Source organism: Simochromis diagramma, unplaced genomic scaffold, assembly GCF_900408965.1.
Source record: "Simochromis diagramma unplaced genomic scaffold, fSimDia1.1 OVJJ01000483.1, whole genome shotgun sequence".
NCBI lineage: Eukaryota > Metazoa > Chordata > Actinopteri > Cichliformes > Cichlidae > Simochromis > Simochromis diagramma.
The window spans coordinates 4,049,300-4,066,764 of NW_024386835.1; the positions used below are offsets into that span (position 1 = coordinate 4,049,300).

The window sequence follows — 17,465 nt, forward strand, 5'->3', positions numbered from 1 at the left end:
TTATTTTTAGTATTATTTTGCATGGAGGGGATTTGTCAGGGGCAAAATGAAAGGTTCTGACTCAGTACTGCAAGACAAACAGCATTTTTTGGGCAGCAGACTAACAAGTCTCTAACCCACAAGACAAGTCTCAACAGACCTTAGTGCCAAAGCCTCATCAGGAAGGGTGTGAAACCAAAACTGAGCAAACTGACAAAAACTCAAATCTTGTCCAATATATGTATATATTTATTTTAGAAGCACAGTTTTTATTTCACATAACAAAAAAATAAACCCAGAATGGCTCAGGTTACAACTATTACTGACTGGGAGGCGTAAAAAACACATTTGATGAATCTGATTTGTAGGCCTCACTCTGGACTGACAGTATCGCAAATTTTGTCTCAATGTAAAATATCACAAAGTCTGTCTGTTACACTTGTTTGTGTGGGCTAAAAACAGTAAAGTTTTCCAATTTGCCAGAAACACGTCATGAGCTGAAAAAAATAACCACAGAGGCAGCTGAGCTCATCGCCCCCAACTGATCTGAGAAAGTCCACGAGGACGCCCACGCCCTGCCCACACACTTTCTTTCATTTTCAATTTCTCACACTTGTTTTACGTTTTCACTTCAGGGTTTTTTGGTGTTTAAGAGCAACGATATTCGTTCACACCCACCATAACCTGACATTAGGGGCCAGGAAAGGATTTCATCCACTTTTCTGTTTGAAATCTGGCTCTGACTGAATTATTTTTAAAGACTACAAAACAGTCAAATAAATAAATAAAAGTTGAAAAAACAGCAAGTATTTCCCCCCTAAATACCGCCTTTCATAATCAACAAATAACAAAGCTGGGATTTCCCCAGCATACACCACAGTGGCTAATGTCACTTTATAATGTCATTTTGGTCAGCTGTTATCAAAGTGTTAGCTTTAATGCCCTTCTGCAAAGAGAAAGAAGACACTGTGGTGAGTCCTGAGTTCCCCATGGTCGTGCTTCTCTTTTACAGGGATTCCCATGATGAAACACACAGAATTATTTTATCATTCCACTTAAAAACCAACAGGAACAGAAACAAATGTGGGTTAAAAAGATGAAATAGAGCAAATTCATCATCAAGTGGAATGATCAATCATTGGAAGGCCTTTTTTCATCAAAAACACACAGACACAAAGAAAACAGAGTGTACAAGCACAACCATTACCCTGTTTATAAGCAGATTTGTACAGAAACATTTTATACTGTTTTTTAATAATGTTATAATGTTTCTATATCCCAAATATAATCAAAAACCTGCATACTAGTACACACTGTCTGGATAAATATACTATTCAAGGTTCCCCAGAGCCTACTCTTCCTCTTCTGTGAAACAAAGGACCACAAAAAACAGAGTAAGAGCTGACTATGCATTCATTTCATCCTGGCCGTCTATCTCTATGGCAGCCTATTACAAATACAATAACACTTAAGGCATTAATGAAGATTTTATTGATCTTATTACTGCTATACTCAGCCACACACACACACACACACACACACACACACACACACACACACACACACACACACACACACACACACACACACACACACACACACACACACACACACACACACACACCTGAAGCCTATCCTCCTTTCTCTTTGTGCTTATCTTATTTCTAAATTGATAAAAGACATTTCATTGATTGTTAAAGGAAGAGGAAGCAGATAAAAACAAACACTGTAGATGGTCCTTGAAAGGCCAGTACATTCATTAATGGCACTTAAGATGAGGTGATTTTCAGAGAGTGTGCGTGTGCCTTTCAGAGGCAAGATCCAGAGACAGTGCTCTTGTGTCACAGTGTAGAAGGTCTGGCCAGAGTCGGCTCCAGAGCTGCAGGAGAGTTCACGGCTCCCAGGCTATGGAACCACAGAAATACCATCAGCATCATGCTGCGTGTGCTTTGACAGATGAGATTTGTTAACAGTAAGGTGGCCACACCACTGACCTCTCTATAATACCGTTGTTACACTGTAGCTCCCTCACCAGAATCTCCATTTCCTCCTTCAAATGGTGCATCCTACAAAAAAGAAAGAAATACTGCAATGGCACTCGGGAAATGTCTTAATTTTACACACACACACACACACACACACACACACACACACACACACACCTGGAGACCATCTGGTCATTGTCTTTGGGTATGACTGCTGACTGTTGTTCTGGTCTTTTGGACTGCAGAGTGTAAAGGATTCTGTCCATAACCTGAGGGCGACAAATGAGACATGGCATGCGCGACATCACTAATACAATAACTACTGAGCACAAACAAAAAGGCAGCACAGGAAAAATGCATGTCAGACTCCATGTTTATGCATAAGGTGTCAAGACTGTGTCTAATAGGCATGAAAAGAGTGATACTGACCTTATTCTGGCACTGCTCACTCATCTCTAAGTCTGCTATTAAGCCTGCAGAGAAAGAACTGAAGTCCTGCAGTCGGGTCTGCATCTCCAGCATAAGGCTGCAAACAAATGTAGAAGCACACTTGAGTAAACCTAATTGGTAACAGACAGGTTTTCAAACCCACACCCACCATCCTGCACCATTCTTGGAAAGACCACTCTGCTTTCAGGTATTAAACACCATCATTAGGCTGGTAACTAGGCAGGGTTTAAGGCTCAACGACCTCATAGAAATAACCTTTTCTTCAAATTTTTAACCATCAAGTGAATACCAAAAATGTTGTTCACCCTTGTGTCCTTTTGGCCTCGCACTCCTTCACCTTCTTTTCCTAAGCCAGAGTTTCCTGCTGCTCCAGTTATTCCACTGCCTGCCATGGGAAAGCTATCGCTGGCCACACGAGTAAACAAAAATGCCATCCTGTTCCTGTTTTAGTTGCTCAAGCATCAAGTAATTTTCCACGGAGATTGGATATCCACTGACAGACAGTGCTGCCAAATGAAACAAATGCTTATAGATAAACAATCATGGTGGTGGTGGGTTTTCTTTTTCATTTTTATTGTCCAATCACTTTATAACGATGATGAAAGATAATTTAAAAAAGCATTACTGACAAAATGGTGGTTTGTACATGTGCAGAGGAGTTGTGTTTTGGAGATGATCACACAGGATTTAATGATATTAAAGAAGTGGTTTGATATAAAAAAGATTATCATTGAATCTAGATAAAACCAAATTTATGTTGTTTGGAAACCAAAAGAAAAATATCAAAGTAAAAATATGTGTTGACAATGTATATTTAAAAAAAGAGTAAATTAAATAAAATTTCTTGGTGTGATCATTGACCACAAGGTCTGTTGGAAACCACAAATTACTTATGTTCAAGGGAAATTGGCACCGGGCATGGCCGTCCTGGCGAAAGCAAAGCAAATACTGGAGAAAGAAAGCACTGCACATATTATACTGTGCTTTACTACTGCCGTATATGAGCTACTGTGTAGAGGTCTGGGGAAACACATACAAAAGTAATACACAAACAATAACAATAATACAAAAAAGGGCCACTAGATTAATAAATAATCCAGGGTACAGGGATCATACAAATTGACTATTTTTCAAAATGCAAGCTATTAAATTCCAAGACTTGGTGGAGTTTAAAACAGCGCAAATAATATATAAAGTAAGAAATAAAATGCTTCCAGGTGACCCTGAATCCTCCCTTAGTTATGCTGCAATAGACGTAGGCTGCCAGGGTTTCCCATGATGCATTGAGTTTTTCCTTTCCAGTCACCTTCCTCACTCACTATGTGTTAATAGACCTCTCTGCATTGAATCATATCTGTTATTAACCTCTGTCTCTCTTCCACAGCATGTCTTTTATCCTGTCTTCCTTCTCTCACCCCAACCGGTCGCAGCAGATGGCCGCCCCTCCCTGAGCCTGGTTCTGCCGGAGGTTTCTTCCTGTTAAAAGGGAGTTTTTCCTTCCTACTGTCGCCAAAGTGCTTGCTCATAGGGGGTCATATGATTGTTGGGTTTTTCTCTGTATCTATGAAGCGCCTTGAGGCGACTTTTGTTGTGATTTGGCGCTATATAAATAAAATGGAATTGGATTGAATTGAATTCCAAAAGAAATCTGATAATTGTTTATAGAAAGAGAAGGTGAGTATAACTTAAGAGGGAAATGGAATTTTAAAATACAAAGTGTTAGAACAACTTTAAAAAGTATGTCTATCTCCATAGCAGGAGTTAAATTATGGAACAGTCTAACAGAAGAAATTAAAGAAAGTAACAACATAAACCAGTTTAAAATAAAATATAAAAAACACATTTTAAACAAATATAAGAATGAAGAAAACAGGGTTAACCCGGGGCGGTAATGTTGTTCGTAATAGTGTTTTAGTTTGTTTGTTTCATAATTTGTGAATCTGCCAATGTAACCATTATGTCTTTATTTATATGAAAGTAACTATACTGTGGTGGGGCTTGTTTATTTGTTTTGTTTTATTGTTTGTTTGTTTTGTCTTTGCTTTACTTTTGCTTCATATGTTGTTTGTTTAATTTAAGACTAAAAGAAAATTAAATCAATGAGACGTAAAACTTGAGGGGGTTAGGGACTAATAAGTGTAGACTTCTGCCTACTCCTTTCAAACAAAATAATGGAATGATCTTTTGAAATGATTGTGAATGCACGTTTGAAATAAAACTGAACTGAACTGAACTGAAGGAGGGACTGTGGATATATTGGATAAAGGATATAGAATACTGAACTGCCAGCCAGGGGGAAAAGAGGAGGACCTCAGAGAAGTCAAACCTTAAGATTAGGCTTAAAACCTTCCTTTTTGATAAAAATTATAGGTAGGGCTAGATCAAGTGACCCTGAATTCTCCCTTAGTCGCGCTGCAATATGCCTAGGCTGCTTGGAGCCTCCTATGAAAAACTCACCTTTTTCCCTGTCCATGTGTTTATACAGCACTCTGATGTAATTATTAATTATTATTAATCTGTGGCTCTCTTCCACAGATTTCCTTCTCTCACCCCCAGCCGGCAGATGGCTGCCCTTCCCTGAGCCTGGTACTTCAGGAGGTTTTTTCCTGTTAAAAAGGGAGTTCTTCCTTCCCACTGTCGCCAAATACTTTCTCATTGGGGGTTTTCTGTTTGTTGGTGTTTTCTATGTTATTTCTGTGCTTTCTGTGTTATTGTAGTTTTTTCACCTTAAAATATTAAGCCTTACCTTGAGGCAACTCTTGTTGTGATTTGGAGCTGTAATAAATAAACCTGAAGAAAATTTCACTGGATTCAGCTGAAATCCAGCAACAAATTGCAGATGGCTAAATCAATCAGTATTGTGTGTCAACTATGGAGACAACTATGGAAGTAAGAATTGTTTTCTTTGTGTGTGTTTTTGTTTGGAACACATATTGTGTATTATAGAGGGTGGATAACATCTTTGCTTGCTGCTGGTGATGCTATCGTCCAAAGGAGGACGATTGGAGTAGGGAGCGAACCACCCAACCTTATTATGGTCATTACTTGAGCCAAAAAGAAGGATAAGCCACCATGTATTCACTGGATAATGACTTGTCAATCACAATAGTTTGTCTGGTCAAGGTGGCAAAAATTCTCAGTTTGAGGCTTCACAAGCTGCGTGGCTCCACCCATCTTTTATACCATATATGTTTTTAACCTGTATTTTAAATTAAAATGTTTCTACTCTACTTAAACACATCTGAAAGACAGAGAATCAAAGTGCATAAAGTACGTAACCTGTATTCCATGTTACACAAAAACACAGTGATGATGACCAGGGTTAATCAATAGCATACAATATCAGCTTTGATCAACTGTTTGAATGACTGCTAAAGGTTATTTTAATGAAGGAGTAGCTTGCTCTGACCTGTTCCATGTTTTTGTTGAGGTTAAAACCTCTTTGTATCTCTGCACACAGTCTTCTCTGAACAGAGATTTCACTCGCTTAATGTGGCTCGACAGGTGGATTCTGTCAAGGAAGAACGACAAACAGATTACACGACAGCGCAGGTACTTTACAGGCTGGGGCACAGCTGTGCGAACACAAATCCATAATCACACACACGCACTCACTTCTCAAACTTGTGGATTTGCTCATCATTGTATGCTAGCTCTGTGGGAAAAAGAAGAAATCTGTCAGATGAATAATATGAAACACAAACAAGAAATTTATAGTATCTACAGAGAAGTTGTGCATACTGCCAGTCAGCCTGTCTTTACGATAATGCTGATGAATTGCTGTTATCTTCTGTAGCAGCATCTCTATCTTCTGGCAGCTATAAGAAAAGAAATTAGTTCTAATAAACACTTAAAATAAAACCAATTGTCCATCTTGCAGGTTTGAATCCCTGCCCCCGATAGTACCTCTTATCATTGGCCAGAGTCTCTGACAACTTGGCCTGTTCTATCTGCAGTTGATCAAGTCGGTTCTGAAACTCTTGGATACCAGCGCTGTACACAGGTAGGTGTTGATGAACCTGAGGAGACAAGCATCTCAGATTCTTACACACAACACATCAACAAAGCACAAATCTGTGCAATCAGTTATGATTCAAGCTCTCACATTTAGGGGATTCAATATGAGACGCATCAAATATAAGCTATGCTGTCTGCCTGTCTCTCGTGATATTCAATTTCAGTCAACTGCGAGGGAACTCTAACTCCTTTGCATACCAGGTTTAAATCTTACTATAACACTAAGGCAATGTGCCTGTTTATATATAAATTCATAATAAACCTAAATTTAGCATCCTCTAAAATTTGAACTACAATACAGTACCTTATAATTCTAGTAGCAACTAAATATCCCTCTCAAAGACACTCAGTGTTAATATTTGCCAATAGATAGCATAAAAGCAGGATGATTATATCTGCTTTCCCTCTATGATGTTTTTAGAATAACAGCATGTAAATCAGGTGCACCACAAACTGCAGCATCCAGTACTACTACTACAGTGCCAGCAAAAAGGTATTAAACCTTCACAAAGACAAGACATAATTCGAGTTTTAATTGTACAGTTTTAATTGGGACCTGTATAACTGCATCAGTCGAGCTCGTCTCTGTTTTTTTGCTCTTGGTACTCACCTGCCGCAACCTTTGAGCATTAGCAGCTGAGCCTTGATTTTCTGAAGTGTAAGGGCCTCTAAGAAATGTAGCAGATATTGGAGGAGAAAGGAAGGTTATAGGTTAAAGAAGGCATTATTACAGTATCAGGAACATTAGAAGACCTAGCCTCATTTGTCAAGATAAAAAAAAAAAAAATCTACCTCAGGTAACAAGTATGCCTGAATTATTGCAAACAAATTCGTGTAAAAGTGCACTTTACCATCTCAAGTGCACTTTTACAGAATTAATTCTCTGTGCTTATTCTAAAAACACTTACAGGTGCCAGTGCTACCCTTCAGACTTCTAGTAGATACACTGTATGTATTCATTTGAAAATCCCAGGTGACTTCCTTCTTGAGCTATCACATTCACAAGATTTCCAGAAAACTTCCTACAACAACAATACCTCTTCAGCCTTTTACAGCTTAGGGTTAAAAAGTGTGCAGACAAACTTACAGCGTGCGAATCCTGTGTTCTGCATTGAGGCAGGACTGCAGTCTAATGGTGACCATGGCAATACTGTGCAAGGCTTCTCTGCACTCGTTGCGCAATTTCATTCTAAGAAACAAGAAAAATAGGGAAACGCAGAACATAAACTGAAGGTAAAAAACACCCGGGAGGCACAGAATTCCAAGAAGACTAACAAATAATTTTTATCTGTGTTTGTGTCTCACATGTAGCTGTAATATCCCTGCAGCAGCAACTCCCGGTGCGTGTGCAGCAGCTGTACTATCCTCAGATACTGGTGGACTACACCTACTACAATCTAAAAATAAAAGGGGATCGGGGGGGAAAGAAGGCAGATATGAAAAGTGTTTAGTATATAAAATAATATATTAAATAATATTTTAAACTAATAACAGGGAACATTTTGGAGAAATTTACTTTGGAGAAATTGTAATCTGCCATGACGTCAAACCTGGCTGGGATGACGGGACTCTCTGCTGCAGAGGACAAAAGAAATACATCGCAAAAAATATATAATTCATGAAAATGTGCAATCATGTCTGTGCAACTGTGTGATAACAACTGCATGCTCACACATTTCAAGTGTGATTGCTATGTTATTAAAACAGCTAAAATATTTCTGTTGAGACAGAAACTGACACCTTCTTTTTCCTCAAACTTAACACACACATATTTCAGTTATGCAAGTCTCGGTCTTACGTTCTCTGAATGGCAGGCTGGTGTTTGCTTCAGGTGCATAGTTGAGCAGAATGAGGGGCTGAGAAGGTGAAGTTCGTGGAAGATTGACCACCTTCATGCTGCCCTCCAAGAGCAGGTCATGTCCGAGGTACATGAGATGTTGTTGCTGTACCCCTATACCTGTTTGAGACGCCACCTCTTCGAAGAAGATTGATACTCTGGTTGAGAAGAGAGACAGATTTTAATTTTGTTAGACACATTTTTAAAATTTCAGGAGCAAGTTTCCTCCCAAGACTGTTCTCAGTGCGCCTGGTCGCTGCTGTTTGGAATGAAGCTTATTTAGTTAACGTCTTTCTTTTTGACACACAGTTTTCTCCTGGTGCTGGAGGCTTTGAATACCCTTTTGATTTGTTCTTGTCATTGGTGTTTTTCTTATTAATGTCCAAATCCCCACAAATAAAGTGTATTAAATTTCGGTGATTACATGTGTCAGTAAGTCTTTTAAACCTTTAGTTCGCTTCATAAACAATGACAAAATAATAATGGTCAGATTACCATAAAGCTGAGTTGCAGACATATTTTTATACAAAAATAAATGTAAAATAATTATTAATAGTATGTGTTTTAGCTTTTTGTCTTTTTTTCAGTGCTGGCAGAGACAAAAACAGGAAACGTGGGGTGAAAAAAGATGAGGAAATAGCAGCAACAATGCCTTACAGTTCTGTTTGCATTAAAATCACGATTTCTTAAATTACAAACGTAATATACAAATCTACTCTGTCCTCAAACGCCCTGAGTTCTACTGCACAGATTCAATGAACTGAGAGTGAAAGGCTTTAAAAAAGCAATTTGAGATTACAGATATAATCCACAGCTCAGCACAGAATTTACTGGCATTACCACATTAAAACTATAACACCTCATTATTCTGCGAGTTCTTCTGCTGCGTATTTCTTGTATAAATTCCAGAAAACAAAATGGTTTCACGTCATTGTCAGTAACAAATTCAAACTCTCATCAAGATACTGAGCTTGCACTACATTTTTTTAATAAACAAAAACAGCCAAAGGGGAAAAAAGGCCACCCATAAAGGCCTCTGCAGACATACGTGTTGTAGTGGTGTATGTAGATGCAATGTGCCATGGCCTGCTGCAGAGAAAAGAGGTGAACTGCTTGCCGCTGCAATACATCTGTGGTGGCTGTGAAGAACTGGTCAAAGCACCAACACTTTTCCTGGTCAGCCTCCATTATACCTGCTAGTACTGGAACCAGCTGCACCCTTAGACCCCTACAGCCACATGGACAGGGAGAGCAAGAAAAGGGAACAACAAAGAGAGACAAAAAAAACATGAGGGTTTGATGGTGACAAGGTGTGTATAAATAGGATTTAGTTGTTTTTATTAGGTGGCATACTGTGACAGCTGGCAGCTGTGAGGTAGGTGATAGCTCCATTCTATAGGTCCGCCCTCTCTCCGTTGTATTCCAGCTATCGCCCCCATAGGTTTCTCTGTGGTTATTTTGAACCTATAAAACAAAACCCCCAAAATGGTTCAGAGGAAATACATAAATATATGTCCTAAGGCACAGTTACTAACATTGATCATGGCTGGTACATGTAGATGTACAGATGTTAGCTGTGGTTTCAGTTGGGGGCTTGAAGAACTCTAATGTATTAACTTACATAATGGGCTTGTTCCTTCGTGGCCCTTCATATGGTGTGAAGGGAAGACTCCCAGTGGCAGCGTGGTATAAGGTCACACCAATACTCCACAGGTCGACACTCACCCCGTAAGATTTATGATGAGGCTTACGTAGCACTGCGCGCTCATACATGTCTGGGTGCTACACACACATGAAGAAGACAAAACAGTCAAAGCACCTTCATAGTGAGCCACAGTGCGCCATTTCGATCCAGCACTGTGTATCAGTCAAGTCTACATAGTTCACCTTTTGTTCTGATAACGCAGTGATTCCCCGGCTGGGGCCCCCTTGTGGGGTGCAAAGGTACCACAGATGGGCCGCAGAAACAACAGAAGTCAGTTTGAAATTCCTCAGATGTATGTACTTTTACATATTTATATAAATATATTTATTTATATAAAAAGGGACTTAAAACTGGTGATAAAAGCTTGTGAGTTTGGGATATTACTCACTATTTTAGCCTAAAGTCGCTGCTCTTGTATCAAAGTTTGTGTGCCAGTGGCAGGTGGGTCACACATTGGCCTTTAAGACGTTACGTATGACTGACTGGATAGCATTTGAAATTTATAGCCATAATCATGTTTTTTATGGTTTTCTGATAAAATTTTCAAGAAAATACATCACTTGTATTTTGATTAGTGAGTGAAGATTTAAGACTAGATGAGCCCCATGGGATTTTCTGGTTTTTAAGTGGGCTGCAGCACTCTTGATTTTAGGAATGGCTGTTATAACTAATAAATTTGACCACTAGATGGCTACCTAGTCCTGATCATGCAGGCTGCCTTTAAATATTCAAATTTGGGCTCCTGAAAATTGTCATTTAAATGTCACTTGGATACTGTCCACTTTGCTGTGAAATCGGACCCTGGTAACAAAACATTTTCACATCTACCTTAGGTTAAATCACTCGCAGAGGTGTTGGTCTCAACCTAATCTAACACAACACAGAGATTCAGATCAGAGTTTACAAGGTAAGATATTCCATTGGGGAAATTGGGAAAAGCAAAATAGTTTAGTGGGGACAAGGCTGCAAGCCGAGTGCTGAAGGAAGCATTTTAATTATTGCAATATGAAAGCGTATCGATTTAAAGCTTTTACTTTAAAAATCAACACTCCTTGCAAACATGTTATGTTATATACTTTTTATTGACCCCAGTTATTAGATGGGAATGAATGCACTCTTTCACCACTGTCCCTACAGTAAGCCAGTAAAAAGATTTTCTGATGGAAAAACTCATCATCATAAATGTTTTTAACTGTAGTGCAAATGGAGCATAAATGCAACGGACCATGTCAAGGCCACCTGCAGGCTAACCCGAACCTGAAAAAAATAATATAAGACAACTCTATGTCCACTACCCACTGGAGACAAAATTCAGTAACACAGCAGGAATGTCCAAATGTCTTCTATCATTTCATCTGACCTATTTTTATATCTTGGTAATTAAATTACTTCAAAGATTAAAGTGAAATATGGTGAGAAGATACAGATTTCTTTCATGTTATGTTTTATTAAATCTGATGCATACGGGTTTTTATATAAAGATTGTCGCTCTCTTATTTTCCAAGGGTTTGCCACAGCAGATGGATCTGCTTGTTTGATCTGCCACAGATACCCTTCCTCACTCCTTTCATTTGTCCAGGCTTGATCATTTATTTTTGACCCCTTGAGTCTGGGTTTGTGTCTCCTCCTGGTCTCAAACAGGGGATGTTTTGGGGGATGTGTCTAATGCTTGTTTTATTCTTTAGCCGGGATAGTGGACCTGCAGAGAGCGCTTGCTGTCGATGAAGGCAGTGTAAAAAACATGTATTTCAGTCAGTGAGTGGGCTACTCTTCCCTGTCCTGTTGTTCATCCCACAGACAAAAACGATGGTAAGTATCCACTACAGCTATTGTCTGTGCGTTTCCTGCTGTATTTTTTTTTTTAAATCTTTGATTTTTTTTTCCACATTCTCCCTTTTCTATTCTGGTCCACTCGTCAGTGAATCAGCATTCGACTGACTCCTAGGTGATTCAAGTCCAGTGCCGTACAGTAGGATTTTGAAGGACTGCACGGCAGCACGTGTGCGGTGGCTAAAAACTTCTCTGTTTGCTGTCCTAATGGAAGCATGTACATCTGCTGATATCCCAGCATTGGTGTTGTTTCTACATCATCATAGCAGTGTCGGTCGACAATCACCATCGCAACTGACCAATCATGTTGTCTGAGCATTCATTTAGCATTAGCCAAGCAGTTATCTAATCAGGGCTTTAGGTGCACCAGCACAAAAGTTAGGTGCACCCAAATCTTTCAACCGCATCACTTAACACGACAGTTTTACATGTTCACTTTTTTTTTTTAAAATTGCTGTCCATACAGACATATTGATTTGTAAATGATTAACTAACAATCTTGTCAGCACAAAGTTCTCTATTTTGAGCACAGTTCTACAAGAAAGATAAGTTACTGAAAAAGTGCTTGTGCTTAAAGTGCTTTGGCATTTTGCCACTCTTTGGCAATATTGTAGGCAATGTTAAACTTAATCATGATCTCTGCCTCCTCTGATGACCGGTTTCCTGCTGCCTGCTGTGAAAGGCAGTGGGGAGAGGGGACACTTGGGCAGTGCATTTATCGCGGCATATAATGTGTTTTCTGGATACACTGTGCTGTCTCAGCATTTCAGTTCGAAACGTATTAGCACCAGTCACAACTGCAGTATTGCCGACCATGGTCCTTCCACACTCACGACAGTAAATGCAGTGCATCATGTTGTCAGCTTTACTGTATCTTAGCCAGGGAAACTGGTCAGGCCACTCTCTTGTATTGTATATACTTTCCCCCTTTTGCTTTCAATGAGCTCTGGCTCGGAGTCAATCGTATGTGGCTCATTATCTGATGCTGTCTCTGGACCAGTGTTACAGAGGTTTTATTAGAGACACAGCTAGTTTTGCAATTTGGCATAATTTTAAAAAAGTTTACATTTCTTCAGTATTAAACAGCAGAAATTCGGTTTTCTTGTCAGAGGTCATTCTTGGGAAAAATACAATTTAAAAAAAAAACAGCGGCCGACAGCGCTGTACACGACTTGTTTGTAACAAGCGAACGAATAACGCAGAAAACAGATTTGAGATGGGAAACTGTTCTCAAAATAGAGAAAGAGCTGTGAAGGAAGTGTTATTTTATCATGGTGGAAGCAAAACAGCAAAAGTAAGAGGGAATTAATGGCGATGTTTATCAAATGTGAAGTGTAGTTTTGATCTTCTTCAGTGAATTTTGGTTGGAGAGAGACAACACCTGCTGCTTCACCATCTGTGAGCTGTCGGCTTTCAGCCCCGACAGCGTGGGGGCATAAGTGCCGTTGGGTGAGAAAGCCGACTGTGGTGAGGCGTGGGGTTGTGGGTTGGAAGTTGTGGTGTGATGTGATGCGTGGCTGGCAGCTTAAGAGCTGCAGCTGATAACAATAAATGGCTCTAAATGATGATCTGTGGTCCCGCCGTGACTTATTCACACCACACAGACATCTCACAGATTCTGATGCATCGGGTCCATGCTTTGTGTTTACGTCTTTGTCCGGAATCCTTTTCCCTGCTCTCATTTACGGTTTTAGCTGTTTGGTGGTTTTTGAAATAGTTTTGTGAGGTTTAACTTGAGATTCTGGCGTTTCTGATAAAATATATTTATATTATATCAGGATTTAATGAATCAAATTGATTATTGACTACTCACCTCTCTCTATCCGCCTGCACTTTCAAACGTACAGACACCTAGGCCTACAGGAATATTTGGACCAGGGCCAACCAGAGAGGTCCCGCCCCTGACTATCTCTGATTGGTTTAGACCACGATATGGGCATAATGTGTGTCTGTTGTTGACCACACGTAGACAGAGTTGCGGAGACTTTTTTTTACTCAAACGGCTGATCGCACCGGTGTGACCTAGGATATTTTTTAGTCGCACCATTCAGAAATTAGGTCGCATGTGCGACCTAATTGGTCGCACTCTAGAGCCCTGCTAATGCTACTATCACAAGCAAACCAGCACTAAAAACATAATAAACTGTAATCAGTCTTCACTTATTTGAAGGTCCCCAAAGTATTTAGGAAACCTGGCAGAGGTATGCTCAGTGAGTCCACTATCTTACCAGATACTCTTCAGTTCCATAAATGGAGACAAACTTCTCGTCATCTTCGAGCTCTCTTGCTGCTCCAAAGTCTGTCAGCTTGTAAACAGACCTGCCGTCCTCCCCAACCTGCCGCATTATGTTCCCTGGCTTAATGTCCCGGTGTACCACTCCATTTTCCCGCAGGTGATTCATACCTTGCACTGAAGAGAACAGAGGGTGGAAAGTTTCAGAAACAGGTGCATAAAATTACAGACCGATACCACGTATACACACCCACCTATACACTGCAATACTGTGAGGAACTCTGTTTCAGCGAGACCAAAGGCGTTTTCCGGCTCCTCGAGCAGGCTTAGGAGACTCCCTCCTGAACAATACTCCATCACCAGCACCTTCTGTTTAGAGGGCAGCTGAAAGGTGAGGGATTAACCGTGAGGTGTGCTTCTTTTACATGTTGCTAATATTTTTCTTTTTTTTTTTTAATATAGATATCTTTTTGTATTCTTACCTCTTCCACGGTGAATAGCTTGATAATATTGCTGTGATTGAGCTTCCGGAGCATCTCGAACTCCCTCATCTGGACCTCGTGGGGGCGGTTGTAGCTCATTATGTTAAACACCTTGACGGCCACCAGTTCACCCGACCTCTGCAAACATGCATGCACATCTGCATCACAGATACATCACAGCATTGCGCAAATGTGTCAGCAATCAACAGCATCTCTGAAACCACAGCTTTTCTTATCGTACATCCTGGTATTGCTCTGAGCAAAAGAAGAAGAAGAAGAAGAAAAGCAGGCTGAAATTTCAATAATGACGGCAGCACTGATGTGAATGACTTTTCCTGTGAGTACGATGAGATGATAAAACCATCCTGTGGTTACCTTATGGCGTGCTTTGTAGACGCTGGCAGTAGCCCCCTGCCCGAGGACATCGTCTACAGACCACAGGTAGCTTATTGTACTGGCTGTAATACCTGACATACTGGAAGAAATGAGAAGGGAGGGTTACTATTATTAGACAAGCCTTGGGAGACAGAACCAAGGTTATCCAATCATAAAACAAACAAATGCTAAAATAAAGAGGTTAGTATACTGCTGTTGTAGTATTTGTCAGTGCATTGCCATACTGCAAATTCTGGTGTCACTCTGATACCAAGTAATGCAGGGCCAGCATTACCTTTTGACTTGGGTATAGCAGTGTATCATGACATACGAGATGCACCAGGATCAATTTGCATATTCTAAACAAAACTCCTCTGTTTGCTGTCCTAATGGAAGCATGTACATCTGCTGATATCTCAGCGTTGGTGTTGTTCCTACATCATCATAGCAGTGTCAGTCGACAATCACCATCGCAACTGACCAATCACGTTGTCTGAGCATTCATTTAGCATTAGCCAAGCAGTTATCTAATCAGGGCTTAAGACTAACTTTTTGCCACGGTTGCACTGGTGTGCCTAACTTTTTTCTTAGGTGCACCAGCACAAAAGTATTCTAAACAGATTTAGAGATCACTAAATCATGGTGGTTTTTACTTTCTACAATAATTAGTTGTTAAAACAAAACCTTTCGGCTTTTCATTTATTGTGAAACTGGGTTGTTTTTTTTTTGGGAGGCCTGGAATGTAAATGTGCCTGTCTGTAAAGCACTTTTGGTCATCTGTTATTAATTAAAATGTGCTGTAGGCTATAAACAAAATCAATGTGACAGTCAACACAACAAGGTTGAGACATCTTTCATACTGCATGACAGGCTCCAACCCACACCCGAGACACTAATAAGGTTAAACGGAAAGGAAATGTTGGATAGATTGATGTTTGAGGTGAGGTTTTTTTATATTTCTAAAATAAATAAATAATTTAACACAATGCAGTGGGCTACATGTCAAACTGAGAATAGAAAAAAAAGTATCGATCCTATTATGCTAGTATCGATCTGACACCAATACCGGCGTTGGTATCGATACTTTCAATTTTTGAATCGATCCGCCCACCTCTAGTATTTGCATTTATTTATTCGCTTTAAACAGGCTAGTTGAGTTCATGTCATCACAGCAGCCATTTTTCCCATTAAAAGCAGGTGTTACATTAATTAAAGCTCTGTCAGTAGACAAATACCTCCACGGATATCTCCACTAACACGATTTTTTACATTTTACTAAACTTCTACATCAAAGGCTCTATTAAAACGACGTTAATACGCGGTTAGCTACTTGAAGCTAGGTGTTTAATTAGTTTAGCAGGGCTCGCGCTACTAACCTATGTAGGAGCTGTAGCCGTAGCTCACCTGGACCCGGTGCTGCTGCCCGTCAGTCGTCCTTTAATTTAGCCCTGACGGTAACGTGGCAGGAGCAAGAAAACAGCTTTTTTCAGCCGTGCCGCCACAAATAACTCCTGGTAATGTTGGTTACTAACTCCAACTGCCCTGTGGGTTACTGTAAATCCAGCTCGTCTGAAAACAAAATACGCCTACGTGTGAAACTTCTTCCGCAGTTAGAAGCAGCTTTCATACCTGGAAGGGCTCCTTTCCGAACAGGTGAGACGCGGAGAGGAGCTGCTGCTGGACACGGGCTCAGTGTGCCGTGGGTCACTTTTTGTAACGGGGATCCAGGAGGGTTCGTTCAGAGCCAGCAGCTGGCCGCATTGCGCTGCGGCGTTATCGTTTAGGAAGTGCGGACTTCACGTTGTGGGACGGACTTTAGATGAAGGCGGAAATGTAGTTTCCCTCTGTGTGAGTGTGACTGCCGTGAGAGTACGCAGATCAGATCAGAGAAACTGGGGCTGGAAAACCCAGGAGCCATACTGGGAATATGTTTTTGCTAGAGGGAAGTTGTAGCAAAAAATAAATAAAAAAAACTTTGCTACTCTCTTACATAACCATACAATAGTTTTAAGTGTACTTGGTAATGAATGCTCTTATTTATCTCTGTGCATTTTGCTCCTTTCACCACTGACTTCCCCAAAGAATTAGATTAAAATGAAAATTGCTTAATTTTGCTGTTTGTATGTTTTTAGCACTTTATTAGCAAGTTTCATTACAGTTTCATTACTCCTCCTTAGCATGCCATTTGTGTTATGTTTATCCACCTGTTACTCTTACACCATGTACAGCTATCACTGCTGTACATGCTGTAACTATGTACAGCTGTCACTCCTACTACATCACTGCCAGCATTAATCATAATCATCATAGTATCAGATCTGTATTTATAAATGGCATACTAAGGAGGAGTAATGAGATATAAATGATGAGTTAAGCATTTGCTAATGGAAAATATGCTGTAGTCAACTGGATTTACGGAAGGGTTATATAGAAATTACTTATTTTGCAATCGTCTTTATTACTGTGTTATTGTGACTACATCATAATCCATCCAGTCCTTATCAGACCTTTTTAGACTGATGGCAATATGATATTTTTTAATACTTTAATAAAATATTGATAATTGGTGTCC

General features: G+C 39.9%; 1 protein-coding gene across 3 annotated transcripts; it reads right to left on the reverse strand.

The window, feature by feature from the left end:
- Positions 1-210: 210 nt before the first annotated feature.
- Positions 211-16,716, reverse strand: ikbke (inhibitor of nuclear factor kappa B kinase subunit epsilon). 3 transcript variants are annotated; one of them, XM_040029253.1, is made up of 21 exons: positions 16,523-16,716; positions 14,894-14,993; positions 14,519-14,656; positions 14,291-14,420; positions 14,032-14,213; positions 9,890-10,050; positions 9,622-9,732; positions 9,317-9,496; positions 8,230-8,426; positions 7,948-8,006; positions 7,737-7,828; positions 7,519-7,620; positions 7,042-7,099; positions 6,321-6,433; positions 6,156-6,232; positions 6,030-6,069; positions 5,824-5,925; positions 2,394-2,490; positions 2,142-2,233; positions 1,974-2,045; positions 211-1,884 (listed from the first exon to the last, which is right to left on the reverse strand). In XM_040029253.1, exons 2-21 carry the CDS (start codon positions 14,990-14,992, stop codon positions 1,821-1,823), a joined length of 2,166 nt encoding a protein of 721 aa, XP_039885187.1. In that variant the 5' UTR covers position 14,993; positions 16,523-16,716; the 3' UTR covers positions 211-1,820. The 3 variants fall into 3 exon arrangements, with proteins under 3 accessions (XP_039885187.1, XP_039885189.1, XP_039885188.1); XM_040029255.1 differs by having other exon boundaries at positions 16,298-16,716; XM_040029254.1 differs by having other exon boundaries at positions 16,270-16,716.
- Between the last annotated feature and the right edge of the window lie 749 nt (positions 16,717-17,465).